The sequence below is a fragment of the Carcharodon carcharias genome (assembly GCF_017639515.1).
Source record: "Carcharodon carcharias isolate sCarCar2 chromosome 37 unlocalized genomic scaffold, sCarCar2.pri SUPER_37_unloc_1, whole genome shotgun sequence".
Lineage (NCBI taxonomy): Eukaryota > Metazoa > Chordata > Chondrichthyes > Lamniformes > Lamnidae > Carcharodon > Carcharodon carcharias.
In genome coordinates this window covers 1,152,669-1,174,070 of record NW_024470758.1, presented here as the reverse complement: position 1 = coordinate 1,174,070, position 21,402 = coordinate 1,152,669, and the positions used below count along the sequence as shown (strand labels likewise).

General features: G+C 58.9%; 1 protein-coding gene across 1 annotated transcript in view; it reads left to right on the top strand.

Moving 5' to 3' along the window:
- Positions 1–586: 586 nt before the first annotated feature.
- LOC121274601 (atypical kinase COQ8A, mitochondrial-like) overlaps positions 587–21,402 on the top strand; it is a 100,593-nt gene continuing 79,777 nt past the window's right edge. The window contains exons 1-3 of the mRNA XM_041181939.1: positions 587–832; positions 4,050–4,180; positions 20,582–20,917. Of these exons, the coding sequence (XP_041037873.1) occupies positions 4,052–4,180; positions 20,582–20,917 (465 nt within the window). The 5' untranslated portion in view covers positions 587–832; positions 4,050–4,051. The remainder of the gene's footprint in view (positions 833–4,049; positions 4,181–20,581; positions 20,918–21,402) is intronic.

Here is a 21,402-nt window from a genome sequence, read left to right as displayed (position 1 = left end):
GTTAGGCAGGTGGGTCAGGTGTTTCTCACATGTCGGTGCAGACTCGATGGGCCGAAGGGCCTCTCCTGCACACTCTGTGTGTGATTCTGTGACTCTCAAGCCAACATCACACCATGGGAAAAAGCAATAATAATAATAACACACCGGCGATGTGGGCCAGTGTCACGTTGCTGTCTGTGGGATCTTGCCGTGCATTAGAGGCGACCGCGCTTGGGCGGGGTGGGGGGAGAAAGCTGGGGCGTCCTGTGGGCGGTGAAAGGCGCTACAGAAATGCAAGTCCTTTTTGTTTTAGACATCTATAATTGGAGAAAACACCCCTAAGTGGCAAATAATTAGGGGTGCCTTTGAAAAGGAAAAATTGTTTTGATCTGAGTTGGTGTTTTTACAAATTATGTTTGACTCTTTTTTTTTAATTAAGTAAAATAAAGAAGATGTTTGAAGTGTCTCTTCACCTTCCCCGGCTGAGTTTTGAATCCAGGGTTGGCCTGGTTGCACTATTGCCTGGGTAACAGATACAGGGCTGACGGTGGAGTGGATGTGGGGGGGGGGGGTGGTTTAGCTGGCTGTAGTTCAAGGGGAGACGGTAATCCTGGTACGTGCCGGACCGCGCATCGCCTCCCAGTCCCAGAGCCCATCAGCCAGGGATGAGCAGCGACAGGACGCCGCTCGGCCGGTCGCCTCTCATGCTCCAGTCCCGGGGACCTGCTCCCTGCCGCGGGGGAGAAGAGGGTTCGTGTCCCCGGCCGTAAACGGTGCGGGAAGATGCCCCGGGTGTGAGCTCTGCCACCGGTTTTGGGGAGGGAGGCAGATTCAGACACGTTGGAGCGAGCAGGCGAGTATCCTGTACACATTACATGGAGGAGGCAGTGTACCCCTGCGGGGGTGTCTGTATGTTTGTGTTTGTGTGTGTCTGTGTTTGTTTGGGTGTGTGTATGTGTTTGGGTTTGTGAATGTATGTGTGAGTCTATGTGTGTGTGTGTGTATGTGTGGGTCTATGTGTGTGTGTGTGTATGTGTGGGTGTCTATGTATGTGTATGTGTGTGTGTGTATCTGTGTTTGTTTGGGTGTGTGTATGTGTGTATCTGTGTTTGTTTGGGTGTGTGTATGTGTGAGTCTGTGTTTGTGTGGGTGTGTGTATGTATGTGTGAGTCTGTGTGTGTGTGTATCTGTGTGAGTGTGTGTGTCTGGGTGAGTTGTGTCTGTCTATTTCTGGTTTCTGAGTGTGAATTGTGTCTATGTGTATGTGTTTGTGTGAGTCTGTGTCTGTGTGTGTGTGTATGTGTTTGTGTGGGTGTCTGGATGTGTGAGTGAGTGTGTCTGGGTGAGTTGTGTCTGTCTATTTCTGGTTTCTGAGTATGTATGTGTTTGGGTGTCTGTACGTGTGAGTGTGTGTCTGGGTGAGGTGTGTCTGTCTATTTCTGGTTTCTGAGTGTGTATTGTGTCTATCTGTATGTGTATGTGTCTGTGTGTGTGTATGTGTTTGTGTGGGTGTCTGTGTGAGTGAGTGTGTCTGGGTGAGTTGTGTCCGTGTATTTCTGGTTTCTGTGCGTGTGTTTGTGTACGTGTGTGTGTGTCTGTGCCATTGAGTGTGTGAGTTTTTATGCGTGTTATGAGTCAGTGTGTATACGTGTGTGAGTCAATGTATGTGTCAGGAAGTGATGTTCACCTTCTGAGGGACATTCACTCCCTCACCAACCCCTCTCTCAACTCTTCATTGTTGCTGAATGTTCACTCCGTTTATGTCCGACATCCAGTGCTGGATGAGCAGAAATTTCCTCCAACTGGGGAGACTGAAGCCATTGTTTTTAGTCCCCGCTGGAAACTCCGTTCCCTGGCAACCTATACTCTCCCTGGCAACTGCCACGGGCTGAACCAGACTCTTCACAGCCTCGGTGACATGTTTAACCTCGAGCTGGGCTGCCAACCACATCCGCAGCATCATGGCCTGTCTCAGCTTATCCACTGCTGAAACCCTCATCCATGTCATAGTTACCTCGAGACCGGACGATTCCAATGCTGACCTGGCTGGTCTACCACACTCTATCCTCCACCTCATCCAAAACTCTGCTGCCCTTATCTTCTTTATTCGTTCATGGGATGTGGGCATGCGCTGCCTTGGCCTGTGTTTATTGCCCATCCCTAATTGCCCCTAGTTCAGAGGGGCATTTAAGAGTCACCCACTTTGCTGTGGGTCTGGAGTCACATCTAGGCCAAGTCAGGTAAGGATGGACGATTTCCAACCCTAAAGGGGATTTATGAACCAGATGGGTTTTACAACAGACTTTTATTTCCAGATTTTTATTAAATTCAAACTCCACCATCTGCTGTGGTGAGATTTGAACCCAGGTCCCCAGAGCATTACCTTAGGATCTCTGGATTACTAGTCCAGTAACAATACCACGACACCACTGCCTCCATTAGCTTCAAGCCCTCTTCCTCCATCACCCCCTGTGCTCACTGATGTTTATTTGCTCCCGGCAAATCAATGCCTCGATTTTCAAATCCTCATCATTGTTTCCAAAATCCGCCATGGTCTCGCCCCTCCCAATCTCTGAGAACTCCTTTGGCCCCACAATGCTCAACATCTCTAAGTTCCTCCAATTTAGGGGGGGAATACTGAGGGAGCACTGCACTGTCGGAGGGTCAGTACTGAGGGAGCGCTGCGCTGTCGGAGGGTCAGTACTGAGGGAGCGCTGCGCTGTCGGAGGGTCAGTACTGAGGGAGCGCTGCGCTGTCGGAGGGTCAGTACTGAGGGAGCGCTGCGCTGTCGGAGGGTCAGTACTGAGGGAGCGCTGCGCTGTCGGAGGGTCAGTACTGAGGGAGCGCTGCGCTGTCAGAGGGTCAGTACTGAGGGAGCGCTGCACTGTCGGAGGGTCAGTACTGAGGGAGTGCTGCAGTGTGGGAAATGCAGTTTTTCTGATAAGACATGAACCGAAGTACCTAAAGTCCACCTGAGAGTGCAAATTGGGGTTTGGGAAAGACAGCACCTGTACCTTTGACAGTGCAGCACTCCCTCAGTACTGACACTCCGACAGTGCAGCACCTACTCATTACTGATCCTCTGACAGTGCAGCACTCCCTCAGTACTGACCCTCCGACAGTGCAGCACTCCCTCAGTACTGACCCTCCGACAGTGCCGCACTCCCTCAGTGCTGACCCTCTGACAGTGCAGCATTCCCTCAGTGCTGACCCTCTGACAGTGCAGCACTCCCTCAGTACCGACCCTCCGACTTTGCAGCACTCTCTCAGCACTGACCCTCTGACAGTGCGGCACTCCCTCAGTACTGACCGTCTGACAGTGCAGCACTCCCTCAGTACTGACCGTCTGACAGTGCAGCACTCCCTCAGTAATGACCCTCTGACAGTGCAGTACTCCCTCAGTACTGACCCTCCGACAGCGCAGCACTCCCTCAGTACTGACCCTCCGACAGTGCAGCACTCCCTCAGTACTGACCCTCCGACAGCGCAGCACTCCCTCAGTACTGACCCACAGACAGTGCAGCACTCCCTCAGTACTGACCCTCCAACAGTGCAGCACTCCCTCAGTACTGACCCTCCGACAGTGCAGCACTCCCTCAGTACTGACCCTCTGACAGTGCAGCACTCCCTCAGTACTGACCCTCCGACAGTGCAGCACTCCCTCAGTACTGACCCTCCAACAGTGCAGCACTCCCTCAGTACTGACCCTCCGACAGTGCAGCACTCCCTCAGTACTGACCCTCCGACAGTGCAGCACTCCTTCAGTACTGACCCTCCGACTGTGCAGCACTCCCTCAGTGCTGACCCTCTGACAGTGCAGCACTCCCTCAGTACTGACCCTCTGACAGTGCAGCACTCCCTCAGTACTGACCCTCTGACAGTGCAGCACTCCCTCAGTACTGACCCTCCGACAGTGCAGCTCCAGGAGCATTGGGGTAGCCTTGCCTCCATAAAGAAGATCAGCCGCTTATCATCAACATTTGGCACACCCAGAGCTACGGGAGGGGGTAAGGCATGAATTAGGGGCACGGGAAGAGAGTATCTAAGGTCAGCCCATTTGTTTCTTACAGACATGGTTCTGATGGCGGCTGTGTTGAGATCTTGGAGCAGTGAGATAAAGAGCCAAATCCTGAGGGGTGGCCTGACCCACACGTGGGCCTCCTCTGTTGCCATGTCGCCGGGCCTGGGTAACTCAATGCAGGTAAGGGGGCAAGCCTACCTGCGGGTTTATCTGTGCGGGTTAGGGGATTACGGGACATGCTTGTGGGTCCCGGGGTGGGCTTGGGGTTATTGGTGAGGGTTCACTGGTATTGGTGTGAGTTTAAGGCAATTGGCGTGAGTTTGGGGATATTGCTGTGGGGCTCGTGGGTTGTCGGTGAGGGTTTGGGGGATGTGGGTGTGGGGTTTGGGGGATGTGGGTTTGGTGCATGTGGGTTTGGGGGATGTGGGTGTGGAGTTTGGGGGATGTGGGTGTGGAGTTTGGGGGATGTGGGTGTGGGTTTGGGGGATGTGGGTGTGGGGTTTGGGGTATGTGGGTGTGGGTTTGGGGGATGTGGGTTTGGGGGATGTGGGTGTGGGTTTGGGGGATGTGGGTGTGGGTTTGGGGGATGTGGGTGTGGGGTTTGGGGGATGTGGGTGTGGGGTTTGGGGGATGTGGGTGTGGGGTTTGGGGGATGTGGGTGTGGGTTTGGGGGATGTGGGTGTGGGTTTGGGGGATGTGGGTGTGGGGTTTGGGGGATGTGGGTGTGGGGTTTGGGGGATGTGGGTTTGAGGGATGTGGGTTTGAGGGATGTGGGTTTGGGGGATGTGGGTTTGGGGGATGTGGGTTGGGGTTTGGGGGATGTGGGTCGGGGTTTGGGGGATGTGGGTTTGGGGGATGTGGGTGTGGGTTTGGGGGATGTGGGTGTGGGTTTGGGGGATGTGGGTGTGGGTTTGGGGGATGTGGGTGTGGGTTTGGGGGGTGTGGGTTTGGGGGATGTGAGTGTTGGTTTTGGGGATGTGGGTTTTGGGGATGTGGGTTTTGGGGATGTGGGTTTGGGGGATGTGGGTGTGGGTTTTGGGGGATGTGGGTGTAGGTTTTGGGGGATGTGGGTGTGGGTTTTGGGGGATGTGGGTGTGGGTTTGGGGGATGTGGGTGTGGGTTTGGGGGGTGTGGGTTTGGGGGGTGTGGGTTTGGGGGGTGTGGGTTTGGGGGGGGGGTTGGGGGGTGTGGGTTTGGGGGATGTGAGTGTTGGTTTTGGGGATGTGAGTGTTGGTTTTGGGGATGTGGGTTTGGGTTTTGGGGGATGTGGGTGTGGGTTTTGGGGGATGTGGGTGTGGGGTTTGGGTGGTGTGGGGTATGGGGGTTGTGGGTTTGGGGGATGTGTGTGTGGGGTTTGGGGGATGTGGGTGTGGGTTTGGGGGATGTGGGTTGGGGTTTTGGGGATGTGGGTTTTGGGGATGTGGGTTTTGGGGATGTGGGTTTTGGGGATGTGGGTTTTGGGGATGTGGGTTTGGGGGATGTGGGTGTGGGTTTGGAGGATGTGGGTGTGGGTTTGGGGGATGTGGGTTTGGGGGATGTGGGTGTGGGGGATGTGGGTGTGGGGTTTGGGGGATGTGCGTTTGGGGGATGTGGGTTTGGGGCAGGTGGGTGTGGAGTTTGGGGGATGTGGGTGTGGTGTTTGGGGGATGTGGGTTTGGCGGATGTGGGTGTGGTGTTTGGGGGACGTGGGTGTGGTGTTTGGGGGACGTGGGTGTGGTGTTTGGGGGACATGGGTGTGGGGTTTGGGGGACGTGGGTGTGGGGTTTGGGGGATGTGTGTGTGCATTTGGGGGTTGTGGGTGTGGGGTTTGGGGGATGTGGGTTTGGGGTTTGGGGGATATGGGTGTGGAGTTTGGGGGGTGTGGGGTTTGGGGGATGTGGGTGTGGAGTTTGGGGGATGTGGGTATGGGGTTTGGGGGATGTGGGTGTGGGGTTTGGGGGATGTGGGTGTGGGGGATGTGGTTGTGGGGTTTGGGGGATGTGGTTGTGGGGTTTGGGGGATGTGGGTGTGGCGTTTGCGGGATGTGGGTTTGGGGGATGTGGGTTTGGGGGATGTGGGTTTGGGGGATGTGGGTATGGGGTTTGGGTTATGTGGGTGTGGGGTTTGGGGGATGTGGGTATGGGGTTTGGGTTATGTGGGTGTGGGGTTTGGGGGATGTGGGTATGGGGTTTGGGTTATGTGGGTGTGGGGTTTGGGGGATGTGGGTGTGGGGTTTGGGGGATGTGGGTTTGGGGGATGTGGGTGTGGGGTTTGGGGGGTGTGGGTTTGGGGGGTGTGGGTTTGGGGGGTGTGGGTTTTGGGGATGTGGGTTTTGGGGATGTGGGTTTGGGGGATGTGGGTTTGGGGGATGTGGGTTTGGGGGATGTGGGTGTGAGTTTTGGGGGATGTGGGTGTAGGTTTTGGGGGATGTGGGTGTAGGTTTTGGGGGATGTGGGTGTGGGTTTTGGGGGATGTGGGTGTGGGGTTTGGGTGGTGTGGGGTTTGGGGGTTGTGGGTTTGAGGGATGTGGGTTTGGGGGATGTGTGTGTGGGGTTTGGGGGATGTGGGTGTGGGTTTGGGGGATGTGGGTTGGGGTTTGGGGGATGTGTGTGTGGGATGTGGGTTTTGGGGATGTGGGTTTTGGGGATGTGGGTTTGGGGGATGTGGGTGTGGGTTTGGAGGATGTGGGTGTGGGTTTGGGGGATGTGGGTTTGGGGGATGTGGGTTTGGGGGATGTGGGTGTGGGGTTTGGGGGATGTGCGTTTGGGGGTTGTGGGTTTGGGGCAGGTGGGTGTGGAGTTTGGGGGATGTGGGTGTGGTGTTTGGGGGATGTGGGTTTGGCGGATGTGGGTGTGGTGTTTGGGGGACGTGGGTGTGGTGTTTGGGGGACGTGGGTGTGGGGTTTGGGGGACGTGGGTGTGGGGTTTGGGGGTTGTGGGTGTGGGGTTTGGGGGATGTGGGTTTGGGGTTTGGGGGATATGGGTGTGGAGTTTGGGGGGTGTGGGGTTTGGGGGATGTGGGTTTGGAGTTTGGGGGATGTGGGTATGGGGTTTGGGGGATGTGGGTGTGGGGGATGTGGTTGTGGGGTTTGGGGGATGTGGTTGTGGGGTTTGGGGGATGTGGGTGTGGGGTTTGCGGGATGTGGGTTTGCGGGATGTGGGTTTGGGGGATGTGGGTTTGGGGGATGTGGGTTTGGGGGATGTGGGTTTGGGGGATGTGGGTATGGGGTTTGGGTTATGTGGGTGTGGGGTTTGAGGGATGTGGGTATGGGGTTTGGGTTATGTGGGTGTGGGGTTTGGGGGATGTGGGTATGGGGTTTGGGTTATGTGGGTGTGGGGTTTGGGGGATGTGGGTGTGGGGTTTGGGGGATGTGGGTTTTGGGGATGTGGGTGTGGGTTTTGGGGTGTGTGGGGTTTGGGGGGTGTGGGTTTGGGGGGTGTGGGTTTGGGGGGTGTGGGTTTGGGGGGTGTGGGCTTGGCAGGTGTGGGTTTGGGGGGTATGGGTTTGGGGGATGTGGGTGTGGAGTTTGGGGGATGGGGGTGTGGGTTTGAGGGGTGTGGGTTTGGGGGGTATGGGTTTGGGGGATGTGGGTGTGGGTTTGGGGGATGTGGGTTTGGGGGATGTGGGTTTGGGGGATGTGGGTGTGGGGTTTGGGGGATGTGGGTGTGGAGTTTGGGGATGGTGTGGAGTTTGGGGGATGTGGGTGTGGAGTTTGGGGGATGTGGGTGTGGAGTTTGGGGGATGTGGGTGTGGGGTTTGGGGGATGTGGGTGTGGGGTTTGGGGGATGTGGGTGTGGGGTTTGGGGGATGTGGGTGTGGGGTTTGGGGGATGTGGGTTTGGGGTATGTGGGTGTGGAGTTTGGGGGATGTGGGTGTGGAGTTTGGGGATGTGGGTTTGGGGGATGTGGGTGTGGGGTTGGGGGGAAGTGGGTGTGGGTTTGTGGGATGTGGGTTTGGGGATGTGAGTGTGGGTTTGGGGGAAGTGGGTTTGGGGGATGTGGGTGTGGGTTTGGGGGATGTGGGTGTGGGGTTTAGGGGATGTGGGTTTGGGGTTTGGGGGATGTGGGTGTGGGGTTTGGGGGATGTAGGTGTGGGGTTTGGGGGATGTAGGTGTGGGGTTTGAGGGATGTAGGTGTGGGGCTTGGGGGATGTGGGTGTGGAGCTTTGGGGATGTGGGTTTGGGGGATGTGGGTGTGGGTTTGGGGGATGTGGGTGTGGAGTTTTGGGGATGTGGGTTTGGGGGATGTGGGTTTGGTCGATATGGGTTTGGGGGATGTGGGTGTGGAGTTTGGGGGATGTGATTTTGGGGGATGTGAGTTTGGGGGATGTGGGTGTGGAGTTTGGGGGATGTGGGTGTGGGGTTTGGGGATGTGGGTGTGGGGTTTGGGGGATGTGGGTGTGGGGTTTGGGGGATGTGGGTGTGGGGTTTGGGGGATGTGGGTGTGGGGTTTGGGGGATGTGGGTGTGGGGTTTGGGGGATGTGGGTTTGGAGGATGTAGGTGTGGGGTTTGGGGGATGTGGGGTTTGGGGGATGTGGGTGTGGGTTTGGGGGTTGTGGGTTTGGGGGATGTGGGTTTGGGGGATGTAGGTTTGGGGGATGTGGTTGTGGGGTTTGGGGGATGTGGGTTTGGGGGATGTGGGTGTGGGGTTTGGGGGATGTGGGTGTGGGGTTTGGGGGATGTGGGTGTGGGATTTGGGGGATGTGGGTGTGGGGTTTGGGTGATGTGGGTGTGGGTTAGGGGGATGTGGGTTTGGGGGATGTGGGTGTGGGGTTTGGGGGATGTGGGTGTGGGTTTGGGGGATGTGGGTGAGGGGTTTGGGGGATGTGGGTGTGGAGTTTGGGGGATGTGGGTGTGGGGTTTGGGGGATGTGGGTGTGGGGTTTGGGGGATGTGGGTTGTGGGTTTGGGGGATGTGGGTGTGGAGTTTGGGGGGTCTGGGTTTGGGGGGTGTGGGTTTGGGGGATGTGGGTGTGGGGTTTGGGGGATGTGGGTGTGTGGTTTGGGGGATGTGAGTTGTGGGTTTGGGGGATGTGGGTGTGGAGTTTGGCGGGTGTGGGTTTGGGGGGTGTGGGTTTGGGGGATGTGGGTGTGGGGTTTGGGGGATGTGGGTTTGGGGGATGTGGGTTTGGGGGATGTGGGTTTGGGGGATGTGGGTTTGAGGGATGTGGGTTTGGGGGATGTGGGTTTGGGGGATGTGAGTGCGGAGTTTGGGGGATGTGGGTGCGGAGTTTGGGGGATGTGGGTGCGGAGTTTGGGGGATGTGGGTGCGGAGTTTGGGGGATGTGGGTGCGGAGTTTGGGGGATGTGGGTTTGGGGGATGTGGGTGTGGGGGATGTGGGTGTGGGGTTTGGGGGATGTGGGGTGTGGGGGATGAGGGTGTGGGTTTGGGGGATGTGGGTTTGGGGGATGTGGGTGTGGGTTTGGGGGATGTGGGTTTGGGGTTTGGGGGATGTGAGTGTGGATTTGGGGGATGTGGGTGTGGGGTTTGGGGGATGTGGGGTGTGGGGGATGAGGGTGAGGGTTTGGGGGATGTGGGTTTGGGGGATGTGTGTGTGGGTTTGGGGGATGTGTGTGTGGGTTTGGGGGATGTGGGTGTGGGTTTGGGGGATGTGGGTGTGGGGTTTGGGGGGTGTGGGTGTGGGGATATGGGTTTGGGGTTTGGGGGATGTTGGTTTGAGGGATGTGGATTTGGGGGATGTGGGTGTGGGGTTTGGGGGATGTGGGTGTGGGTTTTGGGGATGTGGGTTCGGTGGATGTGGGTTTGGGGGATGTGGGTGTGGAGTTTGGGGTATGTGATTTTGGGGGATGTGAGTTTGGGGGATGTGGGTGTGGAGTTTGGGGGATGTGGGTGTGGGGTTTGGGGAATGTGGGTGTGGGTTTGGGGGATGTGGGTGTTGGGTTTGGGGGATGTGGGTGTGGGGTTTGGGGGATGTGGGTGTGGGGTTTGGTGGATGTGGGTGTGGGGTTTGGTGGATGTGGGTGTGGGGTTTGGGGGATGTGGGTTTGGGGGATGTGGGTGTGGGGTTTGGGGGATGTGGGTGTGGGGTTTGGGGGATGTGGGTGTGGGGTTTGGGGGATGTGGGTGTGGGGTTTGGGGGATGTTGGTGTGGGTTTGGGGGATGTGGGTGTGGCGTTTGGGGGATGTGGGTTTGGGGGATGTGGGTTTGGGGGATGTGGGTTTGGGGGATGTGGTTGTGGGGTTTGGGGGATGTGGTTTGGGGGTTTGGGGATGTGGGGTTTGGGGGATGTGGGTGTGGGGTTTGGGGGATGTGGGTGTGGGGTTTGGGGGATGTGGGTGTGGGGTTTGGGGGATGTGGGTGTGGGGTTTGGGGGATGTGGGTGTGGGGTTTGGGGGATGTGGGTGTGGGGTTTGGGGGATGTGGGTGTGGGGTTTGGGGGATGTGGGTGTGGGTTAGGGGGATGTGGGTTTGGGGGATGTGGGTGTGGGTTTTGGGGATGTGGGTGTGGGTTTGGGGGATGTGGGTGTGGGGTTTGGGGATGTGGGTGAGGGGTTTGGGGATGTGGGTGTGGGGTTTGGGGGATGTGGGTGTGGGGTTTGGGGGATGTGGGTGTGGGGTTTGGGGGATGTGGGTGTGGGGTTTGGGGGATGTGGGTGTGGGGTTTGGGGGGATGTGGGTTTGGAGGATGTAGGTGTGGGGTTTGGGGGATGTGGGGTTTGGGGGATGTGGGTGTGGGTTTGGGGGTTGTGGGTTTGGGGGATGTGGGTTTGGGGGATGTAGGTTTGGGGGATGTGGTTGTGGGGTTTGGGGGATGTGGGTTTGGGGGATTTGGGTGTGGGGTTTGGGGGATGTGGGTGTGGGGTTTGGGGGATGTGGGTGTGGGGTTTGCGGGATGTGGGTGTGGGGTTTGGGTGATGTGGGTGTGGGTTAGGGGGATGTGGGTTTGGGGGATGTGGGTGTGGGGTTTGGGGGATGTGGGTGTGGGTTTGGGGGATGTGGGTGAGGGGTTTGGGGGATGTGGGTGTGGAGTTTGGGGGATGTGGGTGTGGGGTTTGGGGGATGTGGGTGTGGGGTTTGGGGGATGTGGGTTGTGGGTTTGGGGGATGTGGGTGTGGAGTTTGGGGGGTCTGGGTTTGGGGGGTGTGGGTTTGGGGGATGTGGGTGTGGGGTTTGGGGGATGTGGGTGTGTGGTTTGGGGGATGTGAGTTGTGGGTTTGGGGGATGTGGGTGTGGGGTTTGGGGGATGTGGGTGTGGAGTTTGGGGGATGTGGGTTTGGGGGATGTGGGTTTGGGGGATGTGGGTTTGAGGGATGTGGGTTTGGGGGATGTGGGTTTGGGGGATGTGGGTTTGGGGGATGTGGGTGCGGAGTTTGGGGGATGTGGGTGCGGAGTTTGGGGGATGTGGGTGCGGAGTTTGGGGGATGTGGGTGCGGAGTTTGGGGGATGTGGGTTTGGGGGATGTGGGTGTGGGGGATGTGGGTGTGGGGTTTGGGGGATGTGGGGTGTGGGGGATGAGGGTGTGGGTTTGGGGGATGTGGGTTTGGGGGATGTGGGTGTGGGTTTGGGGGATGTGGGTTTGGGTTTGGGGGATGTGAGTGTGGATTTGGGGGATGTGGGTGTGGGGTTTGGGGGATGTGGGGTGTGGGGGATGAGGGTGTGGGTTTGGGGGATGTGGGTTTGGGGGATGTGTGTGTGGGTTTGGGGGATGTGTGTGTGGGTTTGGGGGATGTGGGTGTGGGTTTGGGGGATGTGGGTGTGGGTTTGGGGGATGTGGGTGTGGGGTTTGGGGGGTGTGGGTGTGGGGATATGGGTTTGGGGTTTGGGGGATGTTGGTTTGAGGGATGTGGATTTGGGGGATGTGGGTGTGGGGTTTGGGGGATGTGGGTGTGGGTTTTGGGGATGTGGGTTCGGTGGATGTGGGTTTGGGGGATGTGGGTGTGGAGTTTGGGGTATGTGATTTTGGGGGATGTGAGTTTGGGGGATGTGGGTGTGGAGTTTGGGGGATGTGGGTGTGGGGTTTGGGGAATGTGGGTGTGGGTTTGGGGGATGTGGGTGTTGGGTTTGGGGGATGTGGGTGTGGGGTTTGGGGGATGTGGGTGTGGGGTTTGGTGGATGTGGGTGTGGGGTTTGGTGGATGTGGGTGTGGGGTTTGGGGGATGTGGGTTTGGGGGATGTGGGTGTGGGGTTTGGGGGATGTGGGTGTGGGGTTTGGGGGATGTGGGTGTGGGGTTTGGGGGATGTGGGTGTGGGGTTTGGGGGATGTTGGTGTGGGTTTGGGGGATGTGGGTGTGGCGTTTGGGGGATGTGGGTTTGGGGGATGTGGGTTTGGGGGATGTGGGTTTGGGGGATGTGGTTGTGGGGTTTGGGGGATGTGGGTTTGGGGGATGTGGGTGTGGGGTTTGGGGGATGTGGGTGTGGGGTTTGGGGGATGTGAGTGTGGGGTTTGGGGGATGTGGGTGTGGGGTTTGGGGGATGTGGGTGTGGGGTTTGGGGGATGTGGGTGTGGGGTTTGGGGGATGTGGGTGTGGGGTTTGGGGGATGTGGGTGTGGGTTAGGGGGATGTGGGTTTGGGGATGTGGGTGTGGGGTTTGGGGGATGTGGGTGTGGGTTTGGGGGATGTGGGTGTGGGGTTTGGGGGATGTGGGTGTGGGTTTGGGGGATGTGGGTGTGGGGTTGGGGGATGTGGGTGAGGGGTTTGGGGGATGTGGGTGTGGAGTTTGGGGGATGTGGGTGTGGGGTTTGGGGGATGTGGGTTGTGGGTTTGGGGGATGTGGGTGTGGAGTTTGGGGGGTTTGGGTTTGGGGGGTGTGGGTTTGGGGGATGTGGGTTTGGGGGATGTGAGTGTGGAGTTTGGGGGATGTGGGTGCGGAGTTTGGGGGATGTGGGTGCGGAGTTTGGGGGATGTGGGTGCGGAGTTTGGGGGATGTGGGCGCGAAGTTTGGGGGATGTGGGTTTGGGGGATGTGGGTTTGGGGGATGTGGGTTTGGGGGATGTGGGTTTGGGGAATGTGGGTGTGGGGTTTGGGGGATGTGGGGTTTGGGTGATGTGGGTGTGGGTTTGGGGGATGTGGGTTTGGGGTTTGGGGGATGTGAGTGTGGATTTGGGGGATGTGGGTTTGGGGGATGTGGGTGTGGGTTTGGGGGATGTGGGTGTGGGGGATATGGGTTTGGGGTTTGGGGGATGTGGGTTTGGGGGATTTGGGTGTGGGTTTTGGGGGATGTGGGTGTGGGGTTTGGGGGATGTGGGTGTGGGGTTTGGGGGATGTGGGTGTGGGGTTTGGGGGATGTGGGTTTGGGGGATGTGGGTTTGGGGGATGTGGGTTTGGGGGATGTGGGTTTGGGGGATGTGGGTTTGGGGGATGTGGGTTTGGGGGATGTGGGTTTGGGGGATGTGGGTTTGGGGGATGTGCGTGTGGGGTATGGGGGATATGGGTGTGGGGTATGGGGGATGTGGGTGTGGTGTTTGGGGGATGTGGGTGTGGTGTTTGGGGGATTTGGTTGTGGGGTTTGGGGGATGTGGGTGTGGGGTTTGGGGGATGTGGGTTTGGGGGATGTGGGTGTGGGGGATGTGGGTGTGGGGTTTGGGGGATGTGGGTGTGGGGTTTGGGGGATGTGGGTGTGGGGTTTGGGGGATGTGGGTGTGGGGTTTGGGGGATGTGGGTGTGCGGTTTGGGGGATGTGGATTTGGGGGATGTGGGTTTGGGGGATGTGGGTGTGGGGTTTGGGGGATGTGGGTTTGGGGGATGTGGGTGTGGGGTTTGGGGGATGTGGGTTTGGGGGATGTGGGTGTGGGGTTTGGGGGATGTGGGTTTGGGGGATGTGGGTGTGGGGTTTGGGGGATATGGGTTTGGGGGATGTGCGTTTGTGGGGTGTGGGTTTGGGGGATGTGGGTGTGGGGTTTGGGGGATGTGGGTGTGGGGTTTGGGGGATGTGGGTGTGGAGTTTGAGGGATGTGGGTGTGGGGTTTGGCGGATGTGGGTTGTGGGTTTGGGGGTGTGGGTTTGGGGGGTGTGGGTGTGTGGTTTGGGGGATGTGAGTTGTGGGTTTGGGGGATGTGGGTGTGGAGTTTGGGGGGTGTGGGTTTGGGGGGTGTGGGTTTGGGGGATGTGGGTGTGGGGTTTGGGGGATGTGGGTTTGGGGGATGTGGGTTTGGGGGATGTGGGTTTGGGGGATGTGGGTTTGAGGGATGTGGGTTTGGGGGATGTGGGTTTGGGGGATGTGGGTTTGGGGGATGTGGGTGCGGAGTTTGGGGGATGTGGGTGCGGAGTTTGGGGGATGTGGGTGCGGAGTTTGGGGGATGTGGGTGCGGAGTTTGGGGGATGTGGGTTTGGGGGATGTGGGTGTGGGGGATGTGGGTGTGGGGTTTGGGGGATGTGGGGTGTGGGGGATGAGGGTGTGGGTTTGGGGGATGTGGGTTTGGGGGATGTGGGTGTGGGTTTGGGGGATGTGGGTTTGGGGTTTAGGGGATGTGAGTGTGGATTTGGGGGATGTGGGTGTGGGGTTTGGGGGATGTGGGGTGTGGGGGATGAGGGTGTGGGTTTGGGGGATGTGGGTTTGGGGGATGTGTGTGTGGGTTTGGGGGATGTGTGTGTGGGTTTGGGGGATGTGGGTGTGGGTTTGGGGGATGTGGGTGTGGGGTTTGGGGGGTGTGGGTGTGGGGATATGGGTTTGGGGTTTGGGGGATGTTGGTTTGAGGGATGTGGATTTGGGGGATGTGGGTGTGGGGTTTGGGGGATGTGGGTGTGGGTTTTGGGGATGTGGGTTCGGTGGATGTGGGTTTGGGGGATGTGGGTGTGGAGTTTGGGGTATGTGATTTTGGGGGATGTGAGTTTGGGGGATGTGGGTGTGGAGTTTGGGGGATGTGGGTGTGGGGTTTGGGGAATGTGGGTGTGGGTTTGGGGGATGTGGGTGTTGGGTTTGGGGGATGTGGGTGTGGGGTTTGGGGGATGTGGGTGTGGGGTTTGGTGGATGTGGGTGTGGGGTTTGGTGGATGTGGGTGTGGGGTTTGGGGGATGTGGGTTTGGGGGATGTGGGTGTGGGGTTTGGGGGATGTGGGTGTGGGGTTTGGGGATGTGGGTGTGGGGTTTGGGGGATGTGGGTGTGGGGTTTGGGGGATGTTGGTGTGGGTTTGGGGGATGTGGGTGTGGCGTTTGGGGGATGTGGGTTTGGGGGTTGTGGGTTTGGGGGATGTGGGTTTGGGGGATGTGGTTGTGGGGTTTGGGGGATGTGGGTTTGGGGGATGTGGGTGTGGGGTTTGGGGGATGTGGGTGTGGGGTTTGGGGGATGTGAGTGTGGGGTTTGGGGGATGTGGGTGTGGGGTTTGGGGGATGTGGGTGTGGGGTTTGGGGGATGTGGGTGTGGGGTTTGGGGGATGTGGGTGTGGGGTTTGGGGGATGTGGGTGTGGGTTAGGGGGATGTGGGTTTGGGGGATGTGGGTGTGGGGTTTGGGGGATGTGGGTGTGGGTTTGGGGGATGTGGGTGTGGGGTTTGGGGGATGTGGGTGTGGGTTTGGGGGATGTGGGTGTGGGGTTGGGGAATGTGGGTGAGGGGTTTGGGGGATGTGGGTGTGGGGTTTGGGGGATGTGGGTGTGGGGTTTGGGGGATGTGGGTTGTGGGTTTGGGGGATGTGGGTGTGGACTTTGGGGGGTTTGGGTTTGGGGGGTGTGGGTTTGGGGGATGTGGGTTTGGGGGATGTGAGTGTGGAGTTTGGGGGATGTGGGTGCGGAGTTTGGGGGATGTGGGTGCGGAGTTTGGGGGATGTGGGTGCGGAGTTTGGGGGATGTGGGTGCGGAGTTTGGGGGATGTGGGTTTGGGGGATGTGGGTTTGGGGGATGTGGGTTTGGGGGATGTGGGTTTGGGGGATGTGGGTTTGGGGAATGTGGGTGTGGGGTTTGGGGATGTGGGGTTTGGGTGATGTGGGTGTGGGTTTGGGGGATGTGGGTTTGGGGTTTGGGGGATGTGAGTGTGGATTTGGGGGATGTGGGTTTGGGGGATGTGGGTGTGGGTTTGGGGGATGTGGGTGTGGGGGATATGGGTTTGGGGTTTGGGGGATGTGGGTTTGGGGGATTTGGGTGTGGGGTTTGGGGGATGTGGGTGTGGGGTTTGGGGGATGTGGGTGTGGGGTTTGGGGGATGTGGGTGTGGGGTTTGGGGGATGTGGGTTTGGGGGATGTGGGTTTGGGGGATGTGGGTTTGGGGGATGTGGGTGTGGAGTTTGGGGGATGTGGGTTTGGGGGATGTGGGTTTGGGGGATGTGGGTTTGGGGGATGTGGGTTTGGGGGATGTGGGTTTGGGGGATGTGGGTTTGGGGGATGTGCGTGTGGGGTATGGGGGATATGGGTGTGGGGTATGGGGGATGTGGGTGTGGTGTTTGGGGGATGTGGGTGTGGTGTTTGGGGGATTTGGGTGTGGGGTTTGGGGGATGTGGGTGTGGGGTTTGGGGGATGTGGGTTTGGGGGACGTGGGTGTGGGGGATGTGGGTGTGGGGTTTGGGGGATGTGGGTGTGGGGTTTGGGGGATGTGGGTGTGGGGTTTGGGGGATGTGGGTGTGCGGTTTGGGGGATGTGGATTTGGGGGATGTGGGTTTGGGGGATGTGGGTGTGGGGTTTGGGGGATGTGGGTTTGGGGGATGTGGGTGTGGGGTTTGGGGGATGTGGGTTTGGGGGATGTGGGTGTGGGGTTTGGGGGATGTGGGTTTGGGGGATGTGGGTGTGGGGTTTGGGGGATATGGGTTTGGGGGATGTGCGTTTGTGGGGTGTGGGTTTGGGGGATGTGGGTGTGGGGTTTGGGGGATGTGGGTGTGGGGTTTGGGGGATGTGGGTGTGGAGTTTGAGGGATGTGGGTGTGGGGTTTGGCGGATGTGGGTTGTGGGTTTGGGGGTGTGGGTTTGGGGGGTGTGGGTGTGGGGTTTGGGGGATGTGGGTGTGGGATTTGGGGGATGTGGGTGTGGGGTTTGGGGGATGTAGGTGTGGGGTTTGGGGGATGTGGGTTTGGGGGATGTGGGTTTGGGGGCTGTGGGTTTGGAGGCTGTGGGTTTGGGGGATGTGGGTTTGTGGTTTGGGGGATGTGGGTGTGGGTTTGGGGGATGTGGGTTTGGGGGATGTGGGTGTGGGGTTTGGGGGATGTGGGTGTGGGGTTTGGGGGACGTGGGTGTGGGGGATATGGGTTTGGGGTTTGGGGGATGTGGGTTTGAGGGATGTGTTTTTGGGGGATGTGGGTTTGGGGGATGTGGGTGTGGAGTTTTGGGGATGAGGGTTTTGGGGATGTGGGTTTGGTGGATGTGGGTTTGGGGGATGTGGGTGTGGAGTTTGGGGAATGTGAGTTTGGGGGATGTGAGTTTGGGGGATGTGAGTTTGGGGGATGTGGGTTTGGGGGATGTGGGTTTGGGGGATGTGGGTTTGGGGGATGTGGGTTTGGGGGATGTGAGTTTGGGGGATGTGCGTGTGGAGTTTGGGGGATGTGGGTTTGGGGGATGTGGGTTTGGGGGATGTGGGTGTGGGGTTTGGGGGATGTGGGTGTGGGGTTTGGGGGATGTGGGTGTGGGTTTGGGGTATGTGGGTTTGGGGGATGTCTGTTTGGGGGATGTGGGTGTGGAGTTTGGGGGATGTGGGTGTGGAGTTTGGGGGATGTGGGTTTGGGGGATGTGGGTTTGGGGGATGTGGGTTTGGGGGATGTGGGTGTGGGGTTTGGGGGATGTGGGTGTGGGTTTGGGGGATGTGGGTTTGGGGGATGTGGGTTTGGGGGATGTGGGTGTGGGTTTGGGGGATGTGGGTGTGGGTTTGGGGGATGTGGGTTTGGGGTTTGGGGGATGTGGGTGTGGATTTGGGGGATGTGGGTTTGGGGGATGTGTGTGTGTGTTTGGGGATGTGGGGGTGGGGTTTGGGGGATGTGGATGTGGGGGATATAGTTTTGGGGTTTGGGGGATGTGGGTTTGGGGGATGTGGCTGTGGGGTTTGGGGGATGTGGGTGTGGGTTTGGTGGGTGTGGGTTTGGGGGGTGTGGGTTTGGGGGATGTGGGTTTGGGGAATGGGGGTGTGGGGTTTGTGGGATGTGGGTGTGGGGTTTGAGGGATGTGGGTTTGGTGTTTGGCGGATGTGGGTTGTTGGTTTGGGGTGTGTGGTTTTGGGGATGTGGGTTTTGGGGATGTGGGTGTGGATTTTGGGGAATTTGGGTGTGGAGTTTGGGGGATGTGGGTTTGGGGTTTGGGGGATGTGGTTTTGTGGGGTTGGGGGATGTGGGTGTGGGGTTTGGGGGATGTGGGTGTGGGGTTTGGGGAATGTGGGTGTGGGGGATGTGGGTTTGGGGGGTGTGGGTTTGGGGGATGTGGGTGTGTGGTTTTGGGCATGTGGGTTTTGGGGATGTGGGTGTGGGGTTTGGGGGATGTGGGTGTGGGGTTTGGGGGATGTGCGTTTGGGGAATGTGGGTTTGGCGGATGTGGGTGTGGGGTTTGGGGGATGTGGGTGTGGGGTTTGGGGGATGTGGGTGTGGGGTTTGGTGGATGTGGGTGTGGGGGATGTGCTTGTTGGTTTTGGGGGATGTGGGTGTGGGGTTTGGGGGATGTGGGTGTGGGTTTGGGGGATGTGGGTGTTGGGGATGTGGGTTTGGGGGATGTGGGTATGGGGTTTGGGTTATGTGGGTGTGGGGTTTGGGGGATGTGGGTGTTGCGTTTGGGTGATGTGGGTGTGGGGGATGTGGGTTTGGGGGATGTGGGTGTGGAGTTTGGGGGATGTGGGTTGTGGGTTTGGGGGATGTGGGTGTGGAGTTTGGGGGATGTGGGTTGTGGGTTTGGGGGGTGTGGATTTGGGGGGTGTGGGTTTGGGGGGTGTGGGTTTGGGGGATGTGGGTGTGGGGTTTGGGGGATGTGGGTATGGAGTTTGGGGGATGTGGGTGTGGGTTTGGGGGATGTGGGTGTGGGGTTTGGGGGATGTGGGTGTGGGGTTTGGGGGGTGTGGGTTTGGGGGATGTGGGTGTGGGTTTGGGGGACGTGGGTTTGGGGGCTGTGGGTGTGGGGTTTGGGGGATGTGGGTGTGGGGTTTGGGGGATGTGGGTGTGGGGTTTGGGGGATGTGGGTTTGGGGGATGTGGGTGTGGTGTTTGGGGGATGTGGGTGTGGGGTTTGGGGGATGTGGGTGTGGGGTTGGGGGATGTGGGTGTGGGGTTTGGGGGATGTGGGTGTGTGGTTTGGGGGATGTGGGTGTGGGGTTTGGGGGATGTGGGTGTGGGGTTTGGCGGGTGTGGGGTTTGGGGGATGTGGGTGTGGGGTTGGGGGATGTGGGTGTGGGGTTGGGGGATGTGGGTGTGGAGTTTGTGGGATGTGGGTGTGGGGTTGGGGGATGTGGGTGTGGGTTTTGGGGGATGTGGGTGTGGGGTTTGGGGGATGTGGGTGTGGGGTTTGGGGGATGTGGGTGTGGGTTTGGGGGATGTGGGTGTGGGGTTTGGGGGATGTGGGTGTGGGTTTGGGGGATGTGGGTGTGGGGTTTGGGGGGTGTGGGTTTGGGGGGTGTGGGTTTGGGGGATGTGGGTGTGGGGTTTGGGGGATGTGGGTATGGAGTTTGGGGGATGTGGGTGTGGGTTTGGGGGATGTGGGTGTGGGCTTTGGGGGATGTGGGTGTGGGTTTGGGGGATGTGGGTGTGGGGTTTGGGGGGTGTGGGTTTGGGGGATGTGGGTGTGGGTTTGGGGGACGTGGGTTTGGGGGCTGTGGGTGTGGGGTTTGGGGGATGTGGGTGTGGGGTTTGGGGGATGTGGGTGTGGGGTTTGGGGGATGTGGGTTTGGGGGATGTGGGTGTGGGGTTTGGGGGATGTGGGTGTGGGGTTTGGGGGATGTGGGTGTGGGGTTGGGGGATGTGGGTGTGGGGTTTGGGGGATGTGGGTGTGGGGTTTGGGGGATGTGGGTGTGGGGTTTGGGGGATGTGGGTGTGGGGTTTGGCGGGTGTGGGGTTTGGGGGATGTGGGTGTGGGGTTGGGGGATGTGGGTGTGGGGTTGGGGGATGTGGGTGTGGAGTTTGGGGGATGTGGGTGTGGGGTTGGGGGATGTGGGTGTGGGTTTTGGGGGATGTGGGTGTGGGGTTTGGGGGATGTGGGTGTGGGGTTTGGGGGATGTGGGTGTGGGGTTGGGGGATGTGGGTGTGGGGTTTGGGGGATGTGGGTGTGGGGTTTGGGGGATGTGGGTGTGGGGTTTGGGGGATGTGGGTGTGGGGTTTGGGGGATGTGGGTGTGGGGTTTGTGGGATGTGGGTGTGGGGTTTGGGGGATGTGGGTGTGGGGTTTGGGGGATGTGGGTGTGGGGTTTGGTGGATGTGGGTGTGGGTTTTGCGGATGTGGGTGTGGAGTTTGGGGGATGTGGGTGTGGGGTTTGGGGGCTGTGGGTGTGGAGCGTGGGGGATGTCGGAGTGGGTTTAGTGCTACTGGGTAGGTTAGTGGGCATTAGTGCAGGTTTGTGGGTATTGGTGTGGGTTAAGGTGTATTCCGATGGGTTAGTGCTAGGAGAGCGGATTGGCAGGGGAGGGGTGGGGGTGGGTGGTGGTGGTGCGGTGTGTGTGTGTGTGTGTGTGTGTGTGTGTGTGTGTGTGTGTGTGTGTGTGTGTGTGTGCGCGTGCGCGCGCATCGGGGTATCTCCAGTAAACAATGCTTTTCTCTCTGGTACAGGATCGGTGTGGGTATTGGCCGAGGGAGGTCGGGAAACAATGCCACGTGACGCCACCCCTATCCGACAAACAGCACACGCTGGCGGGGATGCCCTCGCTTGCTGGCAGGTCGTGCGGAGGCCCAGCATCTGTCCGAACCCCACTCTTCGGCGAGTCGTACGGGACTCACGCACGGCTGCCCCCTGCCTCTCGAGCCATCCCGCTCATCCTGGGCTCTATCGGCAGCAGCAACTTCCTCCGTCTGAACTCCACCGCTGTCCGAACCCTGACCGCTGACGATCTGCAGAAGGCACGACGCACCAAACCGATCACACAGCAACAAGCACCTCGCCAAACGGTAACTTCAATCACACACTCCCAGGGCAGGTACAGCACGGGGTTAGATACAGAGTAAAGCTCCCTCTACACTGTCCCCATCAAACACTCCCAGGACAGGTACAGCACGGGTTTAGATACAGAGTAAAGCTCCCTCTACACTGTCCCCATCAAACACTCCCAGGGCAGGTACAGCACGGGTTTAGATACAGAGTAAAGCTCCCTCTACGCTGTCCCCATCAAACACTCCCAGGACAGGTACAGCACAGGGTTAGATACAGAGTAAATCATCCTCTACACTGTCCCCATCAAACACTCTCAGGACAGGTACAGTACGGGGTTAGATACAGAGTAAAGTTCCCTCTACACTGTCCCCATCAAACACTCCCAGGGCAGGTACAGCACGGGGTTAGATACAGAGTAAAGTTCCCTCTACACTGTCCCCATCAAACACTCCCAGGACAGGTACAGTACGGGGTTAGATACAGAGTAAATCTCCCTCTACAC